This window comes from Polyodon spathula, chromosome 2 (genome assembly GCF_017654505.1).
Source record: "Polyodon spathula isolate WHYD16114869_AA chromosome 2, ASM1765450v1, whole genome shotgun sequence".
Taxonomy (NCBI): Eukaryota; Metazoa; Chordata; class Actinopteri; order Acipenseriformes; family Polyodontidae; genus Polyodon; species Polyodon spathula.
This window is the reverse complement of record NC_054535.1, coordinates 191,597-214,574: the sequence shown is the minus strand read 5'-3', so window position 1 is coordinate 214,574 and position 22,978 is coordinate 191,597. Positions and strand designations below refer to the sequence as shown.

Below are 22,978 nucleotides of genomic sequence, written 5' to 3'. Positions count from 1 at the left end.
TACTCTTATTTTGTTGTAGATTTAGTTTAGTTTCCCAGATTCTATTTTCAATTTTGACTTGGAAATGGCCACAAAACTATATATTCACTTGCTGTGCACAGTTATTATAGAAGCCCAGTTTGTTAGATTTATATTGGCTGTACAGGAAGTTAATTTATAGCTTGACAGCTGAATACAATTGTTTCACCCAAGTCAAATGAAAATAAAGTGTAAAAATTACAATGGACTTGGTTAATATATTGTGGGCAAGGAAATTGCTTTTAAAGCAAGAGAGGCAAGGCAACAGTCATTAGGCAGTTTACCATGCAGTTCTGCGCACGCTTTTAATACATTATATTTAAATGTTATACTTCTGTTTTCTGTCTTTTTCCATTAACTCCTGACTTTTCTTTCTGACAATTTCCTGTGGGCAAAAATAACAAAAACAAGAACAGTTAACTGGTAAGCCTTGAGAGATGGAAGCAAAAGAAATGTGATACTGCAAGATGCAGAATTGAACTCCAATGGCAGTACAAGGAAAACGGAGAGTTGGAGGGAGCTGAAGGAGAGAAATTAGGGAGGAAAAGTTTGCAGGATTTCACACGTGTCAAAGGGTGGTAAGAAAGGTATCCATGCGGATTGTCTAGCATTATATCTCATACTTTCTCCTCTCTTCTTCTGCACGATTCATTCTCTTCAGTGTCGCTCGCTGGGCCTGGACAAGATATGAAACTGGACTTTAGATTGCAAGGGTGAATGAAATGACAGCAATGTTGATTACAACAAAATATAATATATATATCTATAGATATCATTATACTATATATATATATATTCTATAATATATATATATTATAACATTAAAGCCAACCATTCATTCAAACATCGAATGGCTACTTTCATAAAACCTGAATTCAATACCACTTTAAAAACAGCAGAGCTTAACAAAACAAGTCTGAAGAAAACATCCAGAGGAGTTAAGGTGATTGAGTTTAGTTAAGAAAACTTTTCTCATGGGTGACATCAAGTCTTCAGCAGTGCAAAGTAATCTTGGAGCAGAATTTCTGAAATAAGTGTACCATTAACAACTGTCCGCATTGTGTACATAGTTTAGGTACTTCCTGCAAATGTTCCAGTCGCTAGGAAAAAAAAAAGTTAATAAGCTCCTCTGTTAATGGTTTTCAGTTTGACTAAAAACAAAGAATATTTTTATTATTTCTCTAATTTAACTTCCTTGTACAATAGTTCCCCATTACTTATTTACAGTGCCAAGAAAAAGTTTGTGAACCCTTAAGGATTTTCACATATTTCAAACCTAAAATGTTATTAGATCTTAATCTAATAATAGATCAATATAACCTGATTAAACAAATAACACAAAAACATAATACTTTTTCAACATTTATTTATCCACAAATGATTCAACATTCAATATCCATGTGTGAAAAAGTATGTGAACCTTTAGATTCAGTAACTGGTGACACCCCCTTGAGCAGCAATGACTTCAACTAAGCATTTCCTGTAACTGTTGGTCAGTCTCTCACATCAGTTTTCAGGAATTTTGGCCCATTCCTCCTTACAGAACTGCTTCAACTTGGTGACATTTGAGGGCTTTCTTGCATGGACAGCTCGCTTCAGGACCTGCCACAACATTTTGATGGGGCTTAGGTCAGGACTTTGACATTCTTTTGTAGATCTGCTTGTATGTTTAGGATCATTGTCTTGCTGCATGACCCAACATCAGTTCAGCTTCAGCTCACTGACAGATGGCTTGCCATTCTCCTCTAGAATCTTCTGATACAATGCAGTATTCATGGTTGTGTCTATGATGGCAAGCTATCCAGGTCCTGAGGCAGCAAAGCAGCCCCAAACCATCACACTCCCACCACCATGCTTGATGGTTGGGATGAGGTTCTTCTGTTCGAACGCAGTGTTTGGTTTTCGCCAAACATAACGTTTCTTATTTAGGCCAAAAAGTTCTACCTTTGACTTGTCTGTCCAGAGAACATTGTTCCAGAAGTCTTGTGGATCATCAATGTGCTCTTTGGCGAACTTCAGACGGGCAGCAATGTTCTTTTTACAGAGCAGTGGTTTCCTCCTGGCTATCCTTCCATGAACACCATTCTTGTTCAGTCTTTTTCTGACAGTTGAGTCATGAACACTTACATTAGCCAATGTGAGAGTGGCCTGCAGATCCTTGGATGTTACTCAGGGGTTCTTTGTGACTTCCTTGATGATTTTCCGGTTTGTTCTTGTAGACATTTTAGTAGGACGACTGCTCCTGGGTAGTGTGACTGTGGTCTTGTGAAGTGATGTGCTGTGATGTGCTGTGACGTGCAATGATGTGCAGTGATGCGTTGTGATGTGATGTGCTGTGATGTGATGTGCAGTGATGCACTGTGAAGTTGTGATGTGATGTGATGTGATGTGCAGTGATGCACTGTGAAGTGATGTGCTGTGATGCGCACTGAAGTGATATGCTGTGATGTGAAGTGATGTGCTGTGATGTGATGTGCAGTGATGCGTTGTGATGTGATGTGCTGTGATGTGCTGTGATGTGCAGTGATGCATTGTGATGTGATGTGCTGTGATGTGATGTGCTGTGATGCGTTGTGAAGTGATGTGCTGTGATGTGCTGTGATGTGCAGTGATGCACTGTGAAGTGATGTGCTGTGCAGTGATGTGAAGTGATATGCTGTGATGTGCAGTGTGCGTTGTGAAGTGATGTGCTGTGATGTGCTGTGATGTGCAGTGATGCGTTGTGAAGTGATGTGCTGTGATGTGCTGTGATGTGCAGTGATGCACTGTGAAGTGATGTGCTGTGATGTGCTGTGCAGTGATGTGCTGTGCAGTGATGTGAAGTGATATGCTGTGATGTGCAGTAATGCGTTGTGAAGTGATATGCTGTGATGTGCTGTGATGTGCAGCAATACACTGTGAAGTGATGTGATGTGATGTGCTGTGATGTGACGTGCAGTGATGCACTGTGAAGTGATGTGCTGTGATGTGCAGTGCACTGTGATGATGTGCTGTGATGTGATGTGCTGTGATGTGCAGTGATGCACTGGGAAGTGATGTGATGTGCAGTGATGCACTGTGAAGTGATGTGCTGATATGCCGTGATGTGCTGTGATGTGATGTGCTGTGATGTGATGATGCGTGTGCTGTGTGAAGTGATGTGCTGTGATGTGCTGTGATGTGCAGTGATGCACTGTGAAGTGATGTGCTGTGATGTGCAGATGATGATGCGCTGTGATGTGATGTGCTGTGATGTGCAGTGATGCGTTGTGAAGTGTGAAGTGATGTGCTGTGATGTGCTGTGATGTGCAGTGATGCAGTGAAGTGATGTGCTGTGATGTGCATTGATGCACTGTGAAGTGATGTGCTGTGATGCATGCTGTGCTGTGATGTGCAGTGATGTGCAGTGATGCACTGTGAAGTGATGTGCTGATGTGCTGTGATGTGCTGAAGTGATGTGAAGTGATGTGCTGTGCAGATGTGATGTGATGTGCATGTGATGTGATGTGCTGTGATGTGATGTGCTGTGATGTGCTGTGATGTGATGTGCAGTGCAGCGATGTGAAGTGATGTGCTGTGATGTGCAGTGATGCAGTGTGCACTGTGAAGTGATGTGAAGTGATGTGCTGTGATGTGCTGTGATGTGCATGTGATGTGCAGTGATGCACTGTGAAGTGATGTGCTGTGATGTGCTGTGATGTGCAGTGATGCATTGTGAAGTGATGTGCTGTGATGTGCAGTGATGTGCAGTGATGCACTGTGAAGTGATGTGCTGTGATGTGCAGTGATGCGTTGTGAAGTGATGTGAAGTGATGTGCTGTGATGTGATGTGCAGTGATGCACTGTGAAGTGTGCTGTGATGTGCAGTGATGCATGTGAAGTGATGTGCTGTGATGTGCATTGATGTGCTGTGAAGTGATGTGATGTGATGTGCAGTGATGCGCTGTGATGCGATGTGAAGTGATGTGCTGTGATGTGATGTGCAGATGATGCTGTGATGTGATGTGCTGTGATGTGAAGTGATGTGCTGTGATGTGATGTGCAGTGATGTGCTGTGAAGTGATGTGCTGTGATGTGCAGTGATGTGCAGTGATGTGATGTGAAGTGATGTGCATTGATGCGCTGTGAAGTGATGTGCTGTGATGTGCAGTGATGCGTTGTGAAGTGATGTGAAGTGATGTGCTGTGATGTGCTGTGATGTGCAGTGATGCACTGTGAAGCGATGTGCTGTGATGTGCTGCAATGTGCAGTGATGCTCAGTGATGCACTGTGAAGTGATGTGCTGTGATGTGCTGTGATGTGCAGTGATGCGTGTGATGTGATGTGCTGTGATGTGATGTGCTGTGATGTGCTGTGATGTGATGTGCTGTGATGTGATGTGATGATGATGTGATGTGCTGTGATGTGCAGTGATGCGTTGTGAGTGATGTGCTGTGACGTGCAGTGATGTGCAGTGATGCGTTGTGAAGTGATGTGCTGTGATGCGCTGTGATGTACAGTGATGTGCAGTGATGCGTTGTGAAGTGATGTGCTGTGATGTGCTGTGACGTGCAGTGATGTGCAGTGACGCGTTATGAAGTGATGTGCTGTGATGTGCTGTGACGTGCAGTGATGTGCTGTGCAGTGATGTGCTATGCTGTGCTAGGCTGTGATGTGCTTTGCTGTGATGTGCTGTGCTATAACGTCCTGTGACGTGCTGTGTTGTGCAGTGATGTGATGTGCTGTGATGCGTTGTGATGGAACGTGTTGAGAAGTGCCGTGCTGTGATGTGCTATGCTGTGTAGTGCTGTGCAGTGATGTGCTATACTGTGCTGTGCAGTGATGTGCTATATTGTGCTGTGCTGTGCTGTGCTGTGACGTGCTGTGCTATGACGTGACCGGACGTGACGTGACGTTCTGTACTGTAATGTGCTGTGCAGTGATGTGCTATACTGTGCTGTGCTGTGCTGTGCTATGATGTGACATGCTGAGATGTGCTATGTGGTGCTGTGCTGTGATGTGATGTGCTGTGCTATGATGTGCTGCGATGTGATCTGCTGTGCTGTGCTGTATAACCAATCCTGAACTGCCTTGTACTATTGTCTGCTGCTTTACCCTAAACTTGTGTTTTCTCACCTGTTTGTGTTTTATTAAGGGTTTCCTATCAGCTGTTTTTTTTAGCTGCTTCCCCTGTCTTCTTCACAGTTAAAGGCACTCTGTATTTGGCAGCTGGTTTGGTTATTTTCAGTACAGAGGCTACAGAGGTGGACGCTGGACCTTGAGCTGGCCTTTTTGCTAAAGGTAAAGAAAAAAACAGTAGCAGTAATAATACACAGTAAAATTAACCATGTTGTGTTTGTTTCATCCCATGCCCGTGACACATCGCTCAAGCGGATATTCTCAAAGAGATTTCTAAAAAAAAGTAGGGCTTCTGTTTTTCTGTTTTTATTAATTTTATTTTTCAGTGCTTATTTTTAGCTATTTTCGAGTTATATGGAAATCGTTTTGTTTTTTTTTCAGGGCTTTCGGTTTTATATACTGTATGAAATTACTTTTTCAGTTACTTTCGATTTTTTCTGTCACAATATACAAAATATAAAATAAAAGGTTTAAACAAATCACTTCACAAAACTTACAAAATAGAAATCTACCTTGATGACAAGGAAAAACTAAACACGAAAAATGCCCTGGCTAAGACAGGACAGCTAAGCTGTTTAACCGAACAAAACACACCCTTTATTTTACTCACAGTACTTTCAATTACCCACTCTGATGCACGGACTCTCCTTCACTTCACCACCCTGAACAGTATTGTGGTTATTTACTAATTAGTAATTTACTAATAGAACAGCTGTGCTCTATTACCCTTCAAACAGTAATACATAGAGTAACATTTTAGTATCATGATGACCTCTAGTGGTTCGTCCTCAAAATGACACCATTCAAAACCCAACCCAACGCTTCTCGTGGGAGAATAGAGTAGACCTTCCTGACATAGACTACCAGTAGAAATGTAGTATTGGCTGCCACTCAGCAGTTGAGGTGGGTTTAAAGTATTCAGAACGAATCAATATGAGATACAAGTCAGGAAGGAGAGGAGGTGTTTTATCAATTAAAACCGAAAATCAGAAGCCCTAGGTATAAGGGTTTAACACAAAAAAAAAATGTAGCTTATCTGTAAAAAACAAAAAAAACAAAAACACATTAATTTATCAGAAAGTATAAAACTGCTGTGTCCACAGAACACTTGCTAAGTATTGTTATTTAAAGCTGTACTGCTTACCTGGTGCTACCTGCGATGCATTCATTTTAGGCTGGTTATGAAGAATTGTATGGCTGAATTCCTGAGCAATAAGCTGCAAAAAAGGGAATAAAATAGATTTTGAAAGGTGTAGAGGGGGCTGGGTTTTATTTAAATACACATATAATAGACTTTTAGGTCCACACTGCACTTCCCAGGACATTAGCGCACTGGTAATTCTGTTAACCCTTTTATGCCTCTTTTTATGCCGACTGATGTGGCTTTTTATGGCTTTCGTTACACTGTATCAAATCAATAAGTCTCTTGACTTCAGTGGCCACTGGCCTGAGGTGAAAGGAATTTTTCAATTCTCCGGGATACAAATGGCTCCTCCAATATGGAGTTGACAGAAGGTCTAACTCAGGGATTTATTTTAAGCAGCTGTGTCATCAGGCAGCGCAAGTCGTGAGAGTAGTGCAATGACACAGGCGAGTAGGAGCCACGGATTATCTTCAGCACCAAGTTCTTCATGTTTCCTGCTTCAAACTGAAAGTGGGAAAATAATGTCTCCAACTGCTTAGTCCAAATGTAGACATTGTTCTGTACACAAACAATCCTAATGTACAGGAGGTTGTCACTGGAGTCACGAGATCCCAACATGCAGAAATGTCCCCGACATGTAAAACCAAGTACAAGTACAAACATGACCAGAAATGGTAATCTGCCTTACAGAGGAGAAAAAAAAGAATGTAGAAATATAATAAATCTTCCACTGTAGAGGAAATGAATGGCTTATTGAAAAGAGATAAGCGCTATTGAAAAGAGAAACATGCTATTGAAAAGAGATAAGTACTATTGAAAAGATAAACACTACTGAAAAGAGAAACGCTATTGAAAACGCTATTGAAGAGATAAACGCTATTGAAAAGAGAAACGCTATTGAAAAGATAAACGCTATTGAAGAGATTAACGCTATTGAAAAGATTAACGCTACTGAAAAGAGATAAACGCTATTGAAAAGAGAAAACGCGCTATTGAAAAGAGAAACATGCTAAAAAGAGAAACATGATATTGAAGAGATAAGCACTTGAAGAGATTAACGCTATTGAAAAGATTAACGCTACTGAAAAGAGAAACATGCTGTTGAAGAGATAAGCACTATTTAAAACAGATACACGCTATTGAAAAGAGATAAATGCTACTGAAAAGAGAAACATGATATTGAAGAGATAAGCACACTGAAAAGATAAACACTACTAAAGAGATAAACGCTATTGAAAAGAGAAACATGCTATTGAAGAGATAAGTACTAATGAAAAGATAAATACTGAAGAGATAAACGCTATTGAAAAGAGATAAACGCTATTGATAAGATAAATGCTATTGAAAAGATACACTATTGAAAAGAGATAAACGATATTGAAAGGAGATAAACGCTATTGAAAAGAGAAACATGCTATTTAAAAGAGATAAGTACTAATGAAAAGACAAATACTGAAAAGAGATAAACGCTATTGAAAAGAGATAAAAGCTATTGATAAGATAAATGCTACTGAAAAGATACACTATTGAAAAGAGATAAACGATATTGAAAGGAGATAAACGCTATTGAAAAGAGAAACATGCTATTTAAAAGAGATAAGCGCTATTGAAAACAGATACACACTATAGAAAAGAGAAACGCTATTGAGAAGAGAAACATGCTATTGAAAACAGATAAGCACTATTGAAAAGATAAATACTGAAAAGAGATAAACGCTATTGAAAAGAGAAACATGCTATTTAAAAGAGATAAGTACTAATGAAAAGATAAATACTGAAAAGAGATAAACGCTATTGAAAAGAGAAACATGCTATTGAAAACAGATAAGCACTAATGAAAAGATGAATACTGAAGAGATAAACGCTACTGAAAAGAGATAAAAGCTATTGAAAAGAGATTAACGCTACTGAAAAGAGAAACATGCTATTGAAGAGATAAGCACTATTGAAAAGAGGTACACGCTATTGAAGAGATAAGCACTATTGAAAAAACAAACACTACGGAAGAGATAACGCTATTGAAAAGAGAAACGTGCTATTGAGAGAAGTACTATTGAAAACAGATAAACACTATTGAAAAGAGATACAGTATTGAAAAGAGAAGCATTAATGAAAAGAGAAACATGCTATTGAAAAGAGATAAGCACTATTGAAAAGATAAACACTACTGAAAAAATATAAACACTATTGAAAAGAGAAACATGCTATTGAAGAGAGATAAGCACTACTGAAAAGAGATACACGCTATTGAAAAGAGATAAGCACTATTGAAAGAGAAACATGCTATTGAAGAGAGATAAGTACTAATGAAAAGAGATACACGCTATTGAAAAGAGATAAACGTTACTGAAGAGAAACGTTCTATTGAAGAGAAGTACTATTGAAAACTGATACACACTACTGAAAAGAGATAAACGCTACTGAAAAAAGACAAGCGCAACTAAACTCGAATATCATAAAGATCAGTACAAACACAAAGACATATACTTACTGCATGCTTTAATGTGCACATTTCATACAGAACACAACCCAAAGCCCATATATCACTAATGAAAAAAGAACAGATAAGCCTGGGTCACAAATTGGGTTACATACTGTAATACATCTTAAAGCATAATTACATACACAAAAAATAAAGCTTATTCCATATTCAACTACAGGAGTAAATCAAATACAAAATCTGCTTAAAATATAACAAAGATACATTTTAAGTAAGAAAATGTTTTTGGAGCCTTGGTTGTTACCCCTTTAAACATAACTGAAAGAAGTTGGTCTTACAGATGAGTGCTCTAATCAAGCCAAATGCAGCCCCTCTTTGCTTTAGACAGACTGGCGTGGAGATTAGCAGCATTATATCCTCCTACATAGCAAGGATCTTTTATTTAGTTAGCTTGACAATTACACAGAATTACTTAAACAAGCAGAGAAGTCCAAGGTCTTTCAGGATTGTGCTGTTTGTAATAAGTGAGAACAGAAGAGACGTGATTGTATTAAAGAACATCACGTGAAAAACAGTGTATCCTCTCATTACGTTATACAGGTATTACTTTAATCATGAATACAATATTACATTTTGTTTAATATCATTTTATGTACTAAAGTATATCTGTACACCCTTGAAAGTAAAAAAAACAGAACTACAATACATAGTACCTTTTGTTGTTGTAAGGCTTATTTTCACAAATTTCAGGTGATAAATAATATGGTGTACCAATACAGGTGCGAGCCAATTCTACAGTGCTGAAAGAAATGAAAAAGACTGAAGTGTAACACACAGCTGCTTTCAGCCAAGGACACAATGAGGAAAACACATAAAGATACATTTATTTATTTATTTATTTTATTTATTTTTTTAAGCACCTGTGTTTTTGATGATCTCTGATGGTACATCCTCTATTAATGATCTGTGATGTCAATGCTCTAAAACACAAATGCTAACAGAAAGTTAATGCTTTCCCATGTTTCTTTTGCTGCATTTCAACAGGGGAGTCTAATCTATGTGCTTGTTTGTAAGATATGTAGCCTTTAGAAGAACGGATTACTTATTGAAAGAAATATTCATGTTATTAACATGTAACAGGTGAGGTCTGTGCTGGCTATCGGGCGCACGCATGTGCCTGCAGGGGGGTGTCAAAAGCCCTGGAGAACCCGTCTGCCAATCATGGCGCTGACACAGAGGTTGGGGGAGGATGCGTCGTCTGGCTCTCTCTGAGTGGTTGGCAGGCGGGTCTTGGGGGAACGATCGACCAATAAAAGCAATGTGCGTTAGTTCCTTCTTTCTTGCCCTTCTAGGAGAAAACACAGCAGGAGCTCTGGTCAGGGACCTGGAGTAACTTAAAGAGCGCCAGTGTCAGGAGCAAGAACAAGGACCAAATCAAGGTGGCCAGCTTGCTGAGGCTACAGCCAATGGCAGAAGAAAAAGGGCAAGCACGAACAGTGGACAAAGACAGCCGCATCATTGACAAATTCCACCTGCCCATACTGCAGGACAGTCCCTGTGACATTACTAGTTTAGCACAGGGGAGGCTCTGGGACACTGCTGGTAGCAGATCTTCTATCTGTAGTTTTCTTTACTGTCTTTGTTTTCTTGTGTTATTTTCTCCTTTGGATTCTGACTACTAACAACAGTGGGAGGAATACCATTGCTGGTAACCCTCCCAGGTGCATTCCTGGAGCCAGCCCACCGTGGTAAAAGAAACTGATAAATCTGGTGTGGCTATGCAGCGTCTCACAGAACTGGCTGTCTCTTGTGTGTGAACACTCCACACCCTCCCACACATGTATATAACACTACTGAGTATATTATATATGGCGGTTACGTGTTAAGTATTTGTGAATTAATTTAAATGACTGATTTTTCTGCATGTGAAGGACACTGTTCAATTATTTTCAGCATTTATGGTATTTTTAAGTAAAAGGTAAAGAAATGTCTTACCTATTTAGAACTCTTGCAATCCCAAAATCTCCCAACTGTATAGTCCCGTCTTTGGTCAAAAATATATTCTAAAATAAGAATTACAAAAAAAAACCCCCAATAATTTCAAAAGGAAAAGTAAACATTTCATATTGGCAAAAATGCATTTAATACACTTTGGGCCAGATTTATCACATCCTTTATGCAGGCATCATTCACACCATCGTTTGTGAAAGAAAAATAAAACTAAAAAGTAACAAAAAAGTAAGCAGAGATTGGTTCTGTTTTCCTAACATTATGGTTAACGGGATATGAACAGCACTAAAACGGAACAGGTTCTGCTTGTCTTTAACAATGTCATAAGCAGAGGGCACTGACGTAGCTTCGGTGATGACTTACTGTGTGGAAATGCCATACATACAAATTATACAAATATATATATATATATATATATATATATAAACAGAACACAAGGCATAAAAACAATGAGCACAGCTTTGTCTCTCTTATTCGTCAATGATATTTTTTATCATAACCAATATTACAATATTACCGAGTAGATTTTATATACCTGTGTTTTTATGTCTCTGTGCAGAATTTTTCGGTCATGCACATGTTTCAAGGCCAGACAAAGTTGTACAAACCAATCTGAAGTAACTTACAAAAATGATGGTGATTAAGTAGATTCAAGAAAATGCACAGAGTCCTTTTCTTCAATCAGTTGCCAGGTTTATTGAAATATGCAGGGAGTCTGGTCCCAGGTACAGGACAAACAGAATACTCATCATTACAATGTTTGCATGACATTAAATACCCTTCTGTATAGATGGTCCACCTCCCCTTTCTCTGACACTTAACCAATGGCCAAGGTAATTTAATTTATTGTGTGAGTGTGTGTGTGTGTGTGTGTGTCTGTGTGTGTAGTCTAGTGTGACAACCTTTGAACTCAGTGCATTCTTCACACTCCTGGAGACAAAAGGTCCATACATCTGCCTTTTGTTATCTTCTTGCGACCCCCTTTGATCCTAGTGGCATTATCTCTTTCGATCTCTCTGAAGTCTTTAGAGCCTGTTCCCTTCTAGTCCACAGCATTGTTATCTTGTTAGCTTGCAGTCAATGCTGAGCAAGAAACTTGTAGATGCATCATCTCTATCAATTGTAAGCAGTACATGCAATTTGAACCAAACAGTCTGCTATCTGCAATATTAGTCTCTTTTCAGAAAAGAACACCAGTATAGCTCTGCCAGTCCATATGCGTAGCAAACTGCTAATCAATTCTCAATCCATGTTTTCCAACACAATCCATAATCTATCAAGCAAACAATAGATATAAATAGATAAAATGTTTTAACTGCAGTAAACAATACCAAAACAAATAGGATCTAATTATAAACAGACTAGAAGCTTTGTAAAAACTTCTAACATTATTCAATGTTTTCAGAGAATCTAGAAAATACACATTTATTTGCCTGTTTTCTATGTCAAATGCAAATGTTACCTGGTCTTCAGAAAACAAAACAGGTTTTTGATTGTTTATTCGTTTGAAGAGATCTCCTCCTTCACAATAATCCATGACTATGTACAGGCAACCACTTTCTGTCCAGATGGGGGAAGAACAAAAATACATTTTAGACAATCAATTCCATACATACTGTATAAAACAATGGCAAGTCTGTTACAGCCAAACAGTATGGCTAGCTCCTTTCATGTAAAGAAGTTCAGCATAGCTGAAACAAAAAGAGATGCAGGTGTAATTCCAGCCAGTCCTCAGGATTACTTGTACGTAAAGAGTATTGTTTGCTTATTGCAATCCCTGTACGTCACATGACTAGAATATTCAGAAGGTAATGTTTTCAAGCCCATCTTTCTATAAAATCCCATCATTTATCTTGGTGAAAATCATGTTCATGGCAATAAATAACAACTATTAAAAGGTAAAGGCAATCTCTTGTTTTAACTATGAATCTGAATTCTCTACCACATTCAGTTGGAGTACAAAACACAAGTGTGAAATAACTGCTGCTGGGAATAACCAAGGGTATGCAAGAATATGTGTTTTTTAAATGACATTATTGTTTGAAATAAAGCACTCACCTACACTCCCCCAAAACCCTCAACTTTCAATATACATTTTTCAATTCTATTGGTTTTTAGTTTTTTCTTTACCTTCAAACGATTCCTTGTACTGAACGAAATTAGGATGTTTCATGTTTGCCAGAACTGCCACTTCTGTCCTTGACTCCTCCCTCTCTTTATTGGACATCCTGAAACGCAACAAAATGCAGCATCAAACACCCTGGTATTACTAATGGCTCTGTAATTGAAACAGGTGATGTTAGCTGTTGAAACTACTGATGAATGAATTGCATGTTAACTAATTTAGACACCTGTATGAAACAGGCTCTGCGTGTTGGACTTGAGGAAGGTGTGTAGAAGTCCAGGGGAGCATACCTGTGTGGTATTTCTGTTTGTTTGTTTTGTTGGATAAGCGGCTTGCTTAGTCGTTCCAACCTAGTGAGGGAAAACCAAAAGGCACAGTTTATTTAGTTCTCTGCTCGATCCCCTCCAATCTGGTTTTCGCCCGGCACACTCCACTGAAACTGCACCTCTCCTCTGTCCTAATTCTCCTCAACCTCTCTGCTGCCTTTGACAAAGTCGACCACTCTATTCTTCTGCCCTCCCTCGCTGACCTGGGACTCTCCGGCACTGCTCTTGCCTGGTTCTCCTCCTGCCTTGCTGATCGCATGTACCGGGTGTTCTGGCATGGCGTAGCTCACCCTCTGCCTCTTGCTCTCCTTTGACAGGTGTCCCCCAATGCTCAGTCCTGGGACCCCCCCCCCCCCCTGTTTTCTCTCTACACCTGCTCCCTGGGTCCCCTCATCTCCTCCCATGACCTCTCATATCATTTTTACGCTGGTGATGCCCAGATCTTCCACATCTCTCCCCCCTCTGACTCCGACATTTCCTCCCGTAACTCTACCTGTCTCTCGGCCATCTCCTCCCGAATGCACTCGCATCATCTTAAACTCAACCTCTCCAAATCAGACCTCCTTTTCTTCCCGCCTCTTCCTCCCCCACCGCTGATCTCTCAATCTCTGCAACACCCTCCTAGCTGGCCTCCTTGCCTCTGCTATCCATCCAGTCCAGCTCATCTAAAACTGCTGCTTGTCTTGTCTTTTCCCTTCCTCGTTTCTTCCACTCTACACTGCTGCTCCGCTCCCTCCACTGGCTCCGCTCGCATCTAATTCAAAACTATTGTACTCACCTATCGCTGTCTTGACCTTTCTGCTCCCTCCTATCTCCAGACTACCGTTTCTCCCTACACTCCCTCTCGCCCCCTCCACTCCTCCAACACCAGCAGATTAGCTGTATCCCCCCCCTTCTCCACCCTTACCCCTCAGTGGTGGAACAACCTATCCACAGATGTCAGGACTGCTCAGTCCCTGACCACATTCAGGCGCCTCCACAAGACACACCTGCTCATAAAACATTTGAAAACCTCACAACTCTCGACTATACTGGACTACATGGCACCCAATTGTACCAGTACTTGCATCATCTTATACTTGCACTGAACTACTCCATACCTTGCCGTATTCTACTACTGATCTCAATTATAACTACATCCTGTATCTTATACTTGATTTTATTCTTATATGTATCTGTATTCACATTTTTTGCAATTGAAATCATTCTCCTCCATTTATCGTACTTACTATGTGCTCTTTCTAGACTTTACTCGTATAAGCAAATATTGTTACTATAAGTTAACTGCTCTTAGTGAAACTCACTCTTAAATGTAATTATTTACTGCACTCTTTATTTTGCTGTTATTTGATTTATCTGCTACACTATTGTACTTTATAACTGCTGTTATCTGTAATGTGATATTGTGTAATGTGACACTGTGTAATGTGATACTGTGTAATGTGACGTTATATAATGTGATATTGTGTAATGCGATACTGTGTAATGTGATATTCTATAATGTGATATTGTGTAATGTGATACTGTGCAATGTGATATTCTATAATGTGATATTGTGTAATGTGATACTGTGTAATGTGATATTGTGTAATGTGATACTGTGTAATGTGATATTCTATAATGTGATATTGTGTAATGCGATACTTGTGCAATGTGATATTGTGTAATGTGATACTGTGTAATGTGACACTGTGTAATGTGATGTTATATAATGTGATACAGTACACTATGTACATACAGTATACTGTACACTAGATATATGTACTATAACATATTACACTATGCATACAATATATGATATGTACATCATGTGACTTACATTACACTATAACTCATTAAGAATATAATGTGACAATCGTGACTAACTTACACTTACATAACTGTGTCTTATGATGAACACTAATGTGATATTGTGTAATGTGATATTGTGTAATGTGATATTCTATAATGTGATACTGTGTAATGTGATATACTGTGTAACTGTATTGACTGTGATATATCACATGTGTACTAAACCATTAATGTACTACACGTAATGTGACTGTGTAACTGTGACATTGTAACCCATTGTACACTAACACATTTACACGTAATGTGTAACACTTACACTGACACATGTACACCTGTAACACATGTAAATGTGACACATTGTGTAATGTGATATTGTGTAATATGATACATTACACTATGTGATATGACACTGTGTACACTAATAACTGATATCATATAACACATTATTGTATAACACCATGTGATATTGTGTAATGTGATATTGTGTAATGTGATATTGTGTAATGTGATATTCTATAATGTGATATTGTGTAATGTGATATTCTGTAATGTGACACTGTGTAATGTGACACTGTGTAATGTGATATTGTGTAATGTGACACTGAATGTGACACTGTGTAATGTGATACTGTGTAATGTGACACTGTGTAATGTGACACTGTGTAATGTGACATTGTGTAATGTGATACTGTGTAATGTGACATTGTGTAATGTGATATTCACTGTGTAATGTGATATTGTGTAATGTGATACTGTGTAATGTGACACTGTGTAATGTGATATTGTGTAATGTGACACTGTGTAATGTGACACTGTGTAATGTGACACTGTGTAATGTGACACTGTGTAATGTGATATTGTGTAATGTGATACTGTGTAATGTGATATTGTGTAATGTGATATTGTGTAATGTGATATTGTGTAATGTGATACTGTGTAATGTGATATTTGTAATGTGATACTGTGTAATGTGATATTCTGTAATGTGATATTGTGTAATGTGATACTGTGTAATGTGATACTGTGTAATGTGATATTGTGTACTGTGATACTTTGTAACTGTGACACTGTGTAATGTGATATTGTGTAATGTGATACTGTGTAATGTGATATTGTGTAATGTGATATTGTGTAATGTGATATTGTGTAATGTGATATTGTGTAATGTGATATTGTGTAATGTGATATTGTGTAATGTGATATTGTGTAATGTGACACTGTAATGTGACACTGTGTAATGTGACATTGTGTAATGTGATATTGTGTAATGTGATATTGTGTAATGTGATAAATGTGATATTGTGTAATGTGATATTGTGTAATGTGATACTGTGTAATGTGACACTGTGTAATGTGATATTGTGTAATGTGACACTGTGTAATGTGATTGTGTAATGTGATACTGTGTAATGTGATATTGTGTAATGTGATATTGTGTAATGTGATATTGTGTAATGTGATATTGTGTAATGTGATATTGTGTAATGTGATACTGTGTAATGTGATATTGTGTAATGTGATATTGTGTAATGTGATACTGTGTAATGTGATATTGTGTAATGTGTGTAATGTGATATTGTGTAATGTGATACTTGTGTAATGTGATACTGTGATACTGTATATGTGACACTGTACTGTGTAATGTGATACTGTGTAATGTGATACTGTGTAATGTGACACTGTGTAATGTGTGTAATGTGACACTGTGTAATGTGACACTGTGTAATGTGATATTGTGTAATGTGACACTGTGTAATGTGACATTGTGTAATGTGATATTGTGTAATGTGATATTGTGTAATGTGATACTGTGTAATGTGATATTGTGTAATGTGATACTGTGTAATGTGATATTGTGTAATGTGATACTGTGTAATGTGATATTGTGTAATGTGATACTGTGTAATGTGATATTGTGTAATGTGATACTGTGTAATGTGACACTGTGTAATGTGACACTGTGTAATGTGATACTGTGTAATGTGACACTGTGTAATGTGACACTGTGTAATGTGACATTGTGTAATGTGATATTGTGTAATGTGACATTGTGTAATGTGATACTGTGTAATGTGACATTGTGTAATGTGATACTGTGTAATGTGACACTGTGTAATGTGACACTGTGTAATGTGACATTGTGTAATGTGATACTGTGTAATGTGACACTGTGTAATGTGATACTGTGTAATGTGACACTGTGTAATGTGATACTGTGTAATGTGACATTGTGTAATGTGACACTGTGTAATGTGATACTGTGTAATGTGATACTGTGTAATGTGATATGTGTGTAATGTGATACTGTGTAATGTGATACTGTGTAATGTGATACTGTGTAATGTGACATTGTGTAATGTGATACTGTGTAATGTGATATTGTGTAATGTGATACTGTGTAATGTGATATTGTGTAATGTAATATTTACACTGGTGACACAATTAACAAACACTATGACACATTACACTATAACAATTTACACTACGTTTACACTATAAACATTAAATATAACCATTGTGAATGTGAAATTGATAACACATTAACTTGTTACACATTACACTGTAACAACACTTCACATGTTAACACATAAACTGTGACACATTACACTATAACACATTTAAAGCACTATAACAAAATCAACACACCACTGTGGTAGCAGGGATTGAAGATAAAACTTCAAAGTTTCTATTTTAATAGCCAATCCAAATAAAATTAAACAAAGCCTAAGGGTTTTCTTTTTGGTGTCGGTGCATGCCACAATTGCGGTGTACTGCTCACGCAGACATTAATCTTTCCAATGTCATACTCTTCCCATTACGGTCCGGTGTAAAATTTTGCTGTCTAACATGCTATTATGTTAAAAAACGTGTAAGGGTATGAAAATTGTAACAATCAAGTACTAATTGGTCCGTGGGCACCGACTACTATTGCCATGAGTCCCTCAATATAAGTTCCCAGGACTTTGTTGTCTGTTCCACCCTAGGGATCGAGATATTGAAGTGTGGAACCTTCCGGGTAATTTTTTCATTAACCTTTAACGGGTTAAAAAAAAAACAAATGAGTGCCCATTTATCTAATCTCCACTTGTGAGCCCTGGTCCTTGTTTACAATACCTTTTAGAATTTTGAATTCTTGAATCAGATTGCCGCGTAGTCTTCTGTCATATGACATGCCTTTTAAACCTGGAATAATTATGGTCACTCTTCTTTGCACTATTTCTAGAGCAGCAATATCCTTTTTTGTAGCAAGGTGACCAGAACTGAACACAATATTCTAGATGAGGTCTTACAAATGCATTGTAAAGTTTTAACATTACTTCCCTTGATTTAAATTCAACACTTTTCACAATATATACAAGCATCTTGTTGGCCTTTTTTATAACTTCCCCACATTGTCCAGATGAAGACATTTCTAAGTCAACATAAATTCCTAGGTCTTTTTCATAGATTCCTTATTTAATGTTAGTATTTGCCATTTGATATTTATAATGCACATTGTTATTGCCTGCGTGCAGTACCTTACACTTTAAATGTCATTTGCCATGTGTCTGTCCGGTTCTGAATGCTGTCTAGATGCATTAATTAAAAATGTAAGTATGAAATTGTACAATGCTTATAGACAGCTACCATTGCACACTTACATTAACGGGTTAAACTATTTATTTCATGCTACTGTGTTTGTCTTTTATTATTTGAGGAATGATATATTAAGTCATGGTGTATTAAGTACATTTATGTACATAACTTTAAGTTTAAAAAATGTAAATTAAAAAAGCAATAATTAACAATGTTAGTTTTTTTAAAAAAGACTTGATCTTGTAACAAAAAGTAACACTCTTAAATATAATTAGCTGGAACCAATCAGTCAGATTTTGAGCCCCCCCTTCAGTTCCTGTTTGGTAACACACTACAAAAAAGAGCATAACCCACAGCTAAAGCTGGGAACAGCTAGACCACAATTTCAGTCCCAGATTTTTTTTGTTGCAATTGGTACTAAATTAGTACGCAGCTGGGGATGATCCTGAGACAGTACCATATTAACTAGTCTGCAACCGTACTAAATATACAAGTTTGTCATAATTAACCCATTGTTCCAGATGCTTGTTTGTATGTGTATATATACTGAGCATCAAAAGAAACTCATCACTTATATTTGAGCATCAAAAGAAACTCATCACTTATATTTTGATGAAATTCACTAGCTGTGATAAAAAAATTACAAACTCTGTTTTAGAGCAGGTGCAGTTACTTTTTATTGTGCGGATTAACAACTGCCATCACAAAGATGCTGCAAAATTATCTGTCGATCTTGGGCAGGTGTTGTGACTCTTGGTCTCCCAGTTTGTGACCTGTCATTGACAGAGTGTGTCTGGTTATACCGTCTCGTATAGCCGTCTTGTGAGCACCCAAGACGGCGAGCAACAGTACGCTGCCCTAGTCCATCCTCCAACATGCCGATTGCATGAAGGCACTGCACATTGTTTTTTTTCTGTGATTTTCTTTATTGCTTTTATTCAAGCTTGCAATTCAACAGCTGAAATCACTCCATATCCAGCGTCCAATCAACTGTCTCACTAATTAGGTGATTAAGTGCACATACTTCAGTCAAAGCGTGTCATGGTCAAGGATGAATGATCGAGCGATTAAAAAGAAACCAAAAACATTTAATCAATGGCCATCATTCATATACCTTATTTTTTTTAGAAAATTCATGTGTTATAACAGTGATACGTTTCTTTTGATGCTCAGTATAGTAGTGTATAAATTGCTGATTCTCAATTCGCCACAATCCTTGGACAATGTTATGATTATTGCCACAATCATTGGCGAACTCTGTTTGTTTACAAGTACTTCCAGCTCCGTTGATTGACATGCCTCTACTTCATGTAGCGTTCCTGTGACGTATGTACAGCAATTTCATATTTTATTTATTTATTACATTTATATAGCGCTTTCATACAAAGTATCACAAAGCACTGTACACTACTTAAATAACAATAACAACAACAACAACAACAATAATAAAAAGCATTTACATTTGCACAACAAAATGTCTTTGTATAAAGATCCCCAGGCATGTCACACACATACCTGCTACATACTAAACAGCACATTTAAAAAAACAGAAGATTGAAACTGTCGTTATGAAACACATGTAAAAAGGGTTACACAACTTGAAGTACTTCATGTTCCCTTCAGAACAGTTACTGTTACCAGCTAATGCATTACTGCTAGCTTACCTTGGAGATGCTGATCTCTTTGATAACATACTGCTGGCCATCCTGCTTTGACCTAACCAGAACAGCTCTTCCGAAAGACCCTTCTCCTATTTTGTTCACCTTTGTGCATTTATCCATTGTGCTCTACAAGACAGGGCTCTGCATGCTGCTTTGGCTACAAATAAAATAAAACAAACATAGTTAATCAGTGAAGCGTTTGTCATCCACCGTACAATAGACCATTACCTGGCTCATCTAAAATCCCATTAAATGTCACAACTGCATTATTCAAATACAGGTTAACCACTCTCTCGGGAGCAATACTTATTTGTATTTCTACCAACTTCTTTTTAATACTTTTATCAATAATCTTCTATTGGCTATTCTTTGTCCCCCCAAAAAAAAGAAACACGTACAGAATACTAACATTGTGTTACCGCAGCTCCTGTTAACCCTTCTGCCTTAATACACTCATATTTGTCATGCAGTAACAAAAAAAAATATTGTTAACAGCACTGAATACATTCAAACACAGTGTCTATATCAGGGTTACAACTTTTAATGTGCAGTACAATTCAATGGTCAACAGGTATTTGGCAGATATTATCATGACCTTATTAAGAATTCCCCTGAAAGAAGGGCCTATCTAGAGCTGTAACTACAGCATTGTATTTTTTAATGTGTGCACATTCTGGCTTCGGTTCAGCTAAAGATTCTCAATGGCGAGGAACCAGACTACCTTATAAGTAACATTCATGATTGTTATGGAACTGTGAACAAATGGGCCTTCGAGAGCTTCATAAATGGAGTTGTGTAAAACCATTGTCAAACATTCACAGCTGTATATGATATTCAGGTATCAAGAGTAAATGATATTCTTGCATATAAATTGGTTTCATGTACAATATATTTTTCAGGGAATAAATTATGAATTTTAGCAAATGTGGCAGAGTAGGGGGAGGAAAAGGAAAATCTAGTCCAAGTAGGATACAGGACTACATCCCCAAGAATGCCTCTGTACCTGCAATTACAGCCAGGGTGAGACTCACCTAGCAATATGCAAATGAGACTCACCTGCCTGGGATCAAGCAGGCAGTAGGTGTATATAAGCGGGGCTAAACATGTTTGTAGAGCTGTCTGCCTCTGGATGAGAGGGTTGTGTGAAACCTGCGGCTGCAACCTTCTGAAACGGTAAAAGATACTTAACTTGTCTTTGTGAATGAGTGGCTTTTGCTTACTGGTAAGCTGCTTAGCAGTCCGGTTTATTTGCCAGGACTTATTAAAGTTTAGCTAGCGCTCCTGGGTGAAGTTCGGCTTTGTTTTGTTGGTTTTGTGCTTATGAATAAATATACAGTCACAGCCCTGTTTTAACCCTATCTGTGTTCTAGAGTACTACTTTACACTAAAGAGATGATTCACCTGAAAGCTTTTATGAGTATACTGATTGTTGCAGAAAGGAGACAACTGTGGGACATAAAATAACATAAAATAACATAAGAACCATAACACAGAATAACATTATAACAACAATAACATTATAACAATAACATAGAATAACATTATAAGAACCGTAACATAGGATAACATTCCAACAATAACATTTGAAGAACAGAGGACGATTTTAAAATTAGCTGGTTTCATACAGTAGGTACTGTTGCACCAAATTTAAATGAAGTTTTGGTCTTTTTAATTATATTTGTGTAACACCTTGCGAGCTGCAACTAAATGTAAAATAAATATAAACAGTTTCCTTGGCCCTGCTCACAACATGGGGATATTTTTAATATTACCAAATTGAAACATTACACTTGTTGCCAGTCCCAAACGGCGAACAACTGTGTAGTCTATTTGCTCGTGAAAAAGTACTTTAATACATAACATGCATCTAACACGATTGTTCTGCGTCGATAAATCGAAACATGAACTGGTATTTATTACAAGAGCGAAGCAATGCGTTTTTGTAGGTGCAGGAGTTGCGATGGGATGCTACGTAGGCGGGGCCTATGGAGGTACTGGGCAAAAAAAATACCGCCGCAGAAAAGAGGCTTTTGGCAAGATAGAAGTGTCAAATAACATATCCAATTGTACATGTTAAATTCGTAATTACAACTTTATAACTAGAGCCCGTGTAATTACTCACCACTGAGCGGACCAGGTAGTTAACCACAGCGATTCAATTCTCCCTCTCGCTCGCTATCTAACTTGTTGGTGGAAGTACCGCCCAGCTCACAGGGATTGGCCAGTCAGTTTTGAGCCTGGGTAAGGCTGCGTGTTTATAGGCTCTTAGAGCATCGTCCATCTGTCAAGCTAGCTTGTACGATCTGTGTATTTGGTGCAGTGAGTGTACCTCTCCATGGTAACCGCCGCCGCTTGTGATACAAATAAAGGCGCGGTACGGCTAGACGGGACAGTACAGTAACTGGACCAGCGAGCGGTGACCGTTTCACCACTGGATAGCAAAGAACAGTTTCTATTATGGAGGCCGTCTAAGTAAATAAATAAGATTCCAGTCTGTAGCATTTGTTATTACTGTATTGTGCGGTTTGGCAGATTGCTTAACAAACATCTTAATGTATAGTCATATAACCCTGTTAACCTCCCCTGAAGATTGTAAAGGCCTGTATAATATAATGCAAGACCTAGGTGGAAATTAATTACAAAAATCTTTAAACACCCAAGAAGTTTAAGAATACCTGAGGTTCTGAAAATGCAGTTAATGTACATTAGCTATTATTGAGAAAGTCTGAGAATGTCAGAATGGTTCAGAGATATTAAAGGCAAGATGTTGGGAGTTTACAATGTCTGCAG

General features: G+C 38.0%; 1 protein-coding gene across 5 annotated transcripts; it reads right to left on the bottom strand.

Annotated features, from left to right (window-relative positions):
* Positions 1-259: 259 nt before the first annotated feature.
* LOC121328848 (serine/threonine-protein kinase Nek1-like) lies at positions 260-22,385 on the bottom strand. Of its 5 annotated transcripts, XM_041273968.1 has the most exons (11): positions 22,311-22,385; positions 20,192-20,345; positions 13,125-13,184; positions 12,840-12,937; positions 12,172-12,269; positions 10,695-10,762; positions 9,413-9,499; positions 8,751-8,805; positions 6,260-6,332; positions 5,113-5,271; positions 260-694 (listed from the first exon to the last, which is right to left on the bottom strand). In XM_041273968.1, exons 2-10 carry the CDS (start codon positions 20,230-20,232, stop codon positions 5,141-5,143), a joined length of 711 nt encoding a protein of 236 aa, XP_041129902.1. In that variant the 5' UTR covers positions 20,233-20,345; positions 22,311-22,385; the 3' UTR covers positions 260-694; positions 5,113-5,140. The 5 variants fall into 5 exon arrangements, 4 of the variants coding, with proteins under 4 accessions (XP_041129902.1, XP_041129892.1, XP_041129911.1 ...); XM_041273958.1 differs by lacking the exon at positions 260-694 and having other exon boundaries at positions 4,977-5,271; XR_005951727.1 differs by lacking the exon at positions 260-694 and having other exon boundaries at positions 4,977-5,271; positions 8,751-10,047.
* Between the last annotated feature and the right edge of the window lie 593 nt (positions 22,386-22,978).

What these genes read in the sequence shown, in the direction of transcription:
- LOC121328848 (XM_041273968.1), bottom strand. Translation starts at nt 20,232, where the DNA reads ATGGCCAGCAGTATGTTATCAAAGAGATCAGCATCTCCAAG. An exon ending in GTACAAGGAATCGTTTGAAG is followed by an intron (nt 12,270 to 12,839) that starts GTAAAGAAAAAA and finishes CCATCTGGACAG; the next exon opens with AAAGTGGTTGCCTGTACATA. An exon ending in TTTTGTTTTCTGAAGACCAG is followed by an intron (nt 10,763 to 12,171) that starts GTAACATTTGCA and finishes TTCTTATTTTAG; the next exon opens with AATATATTTTTGACCAAAGA.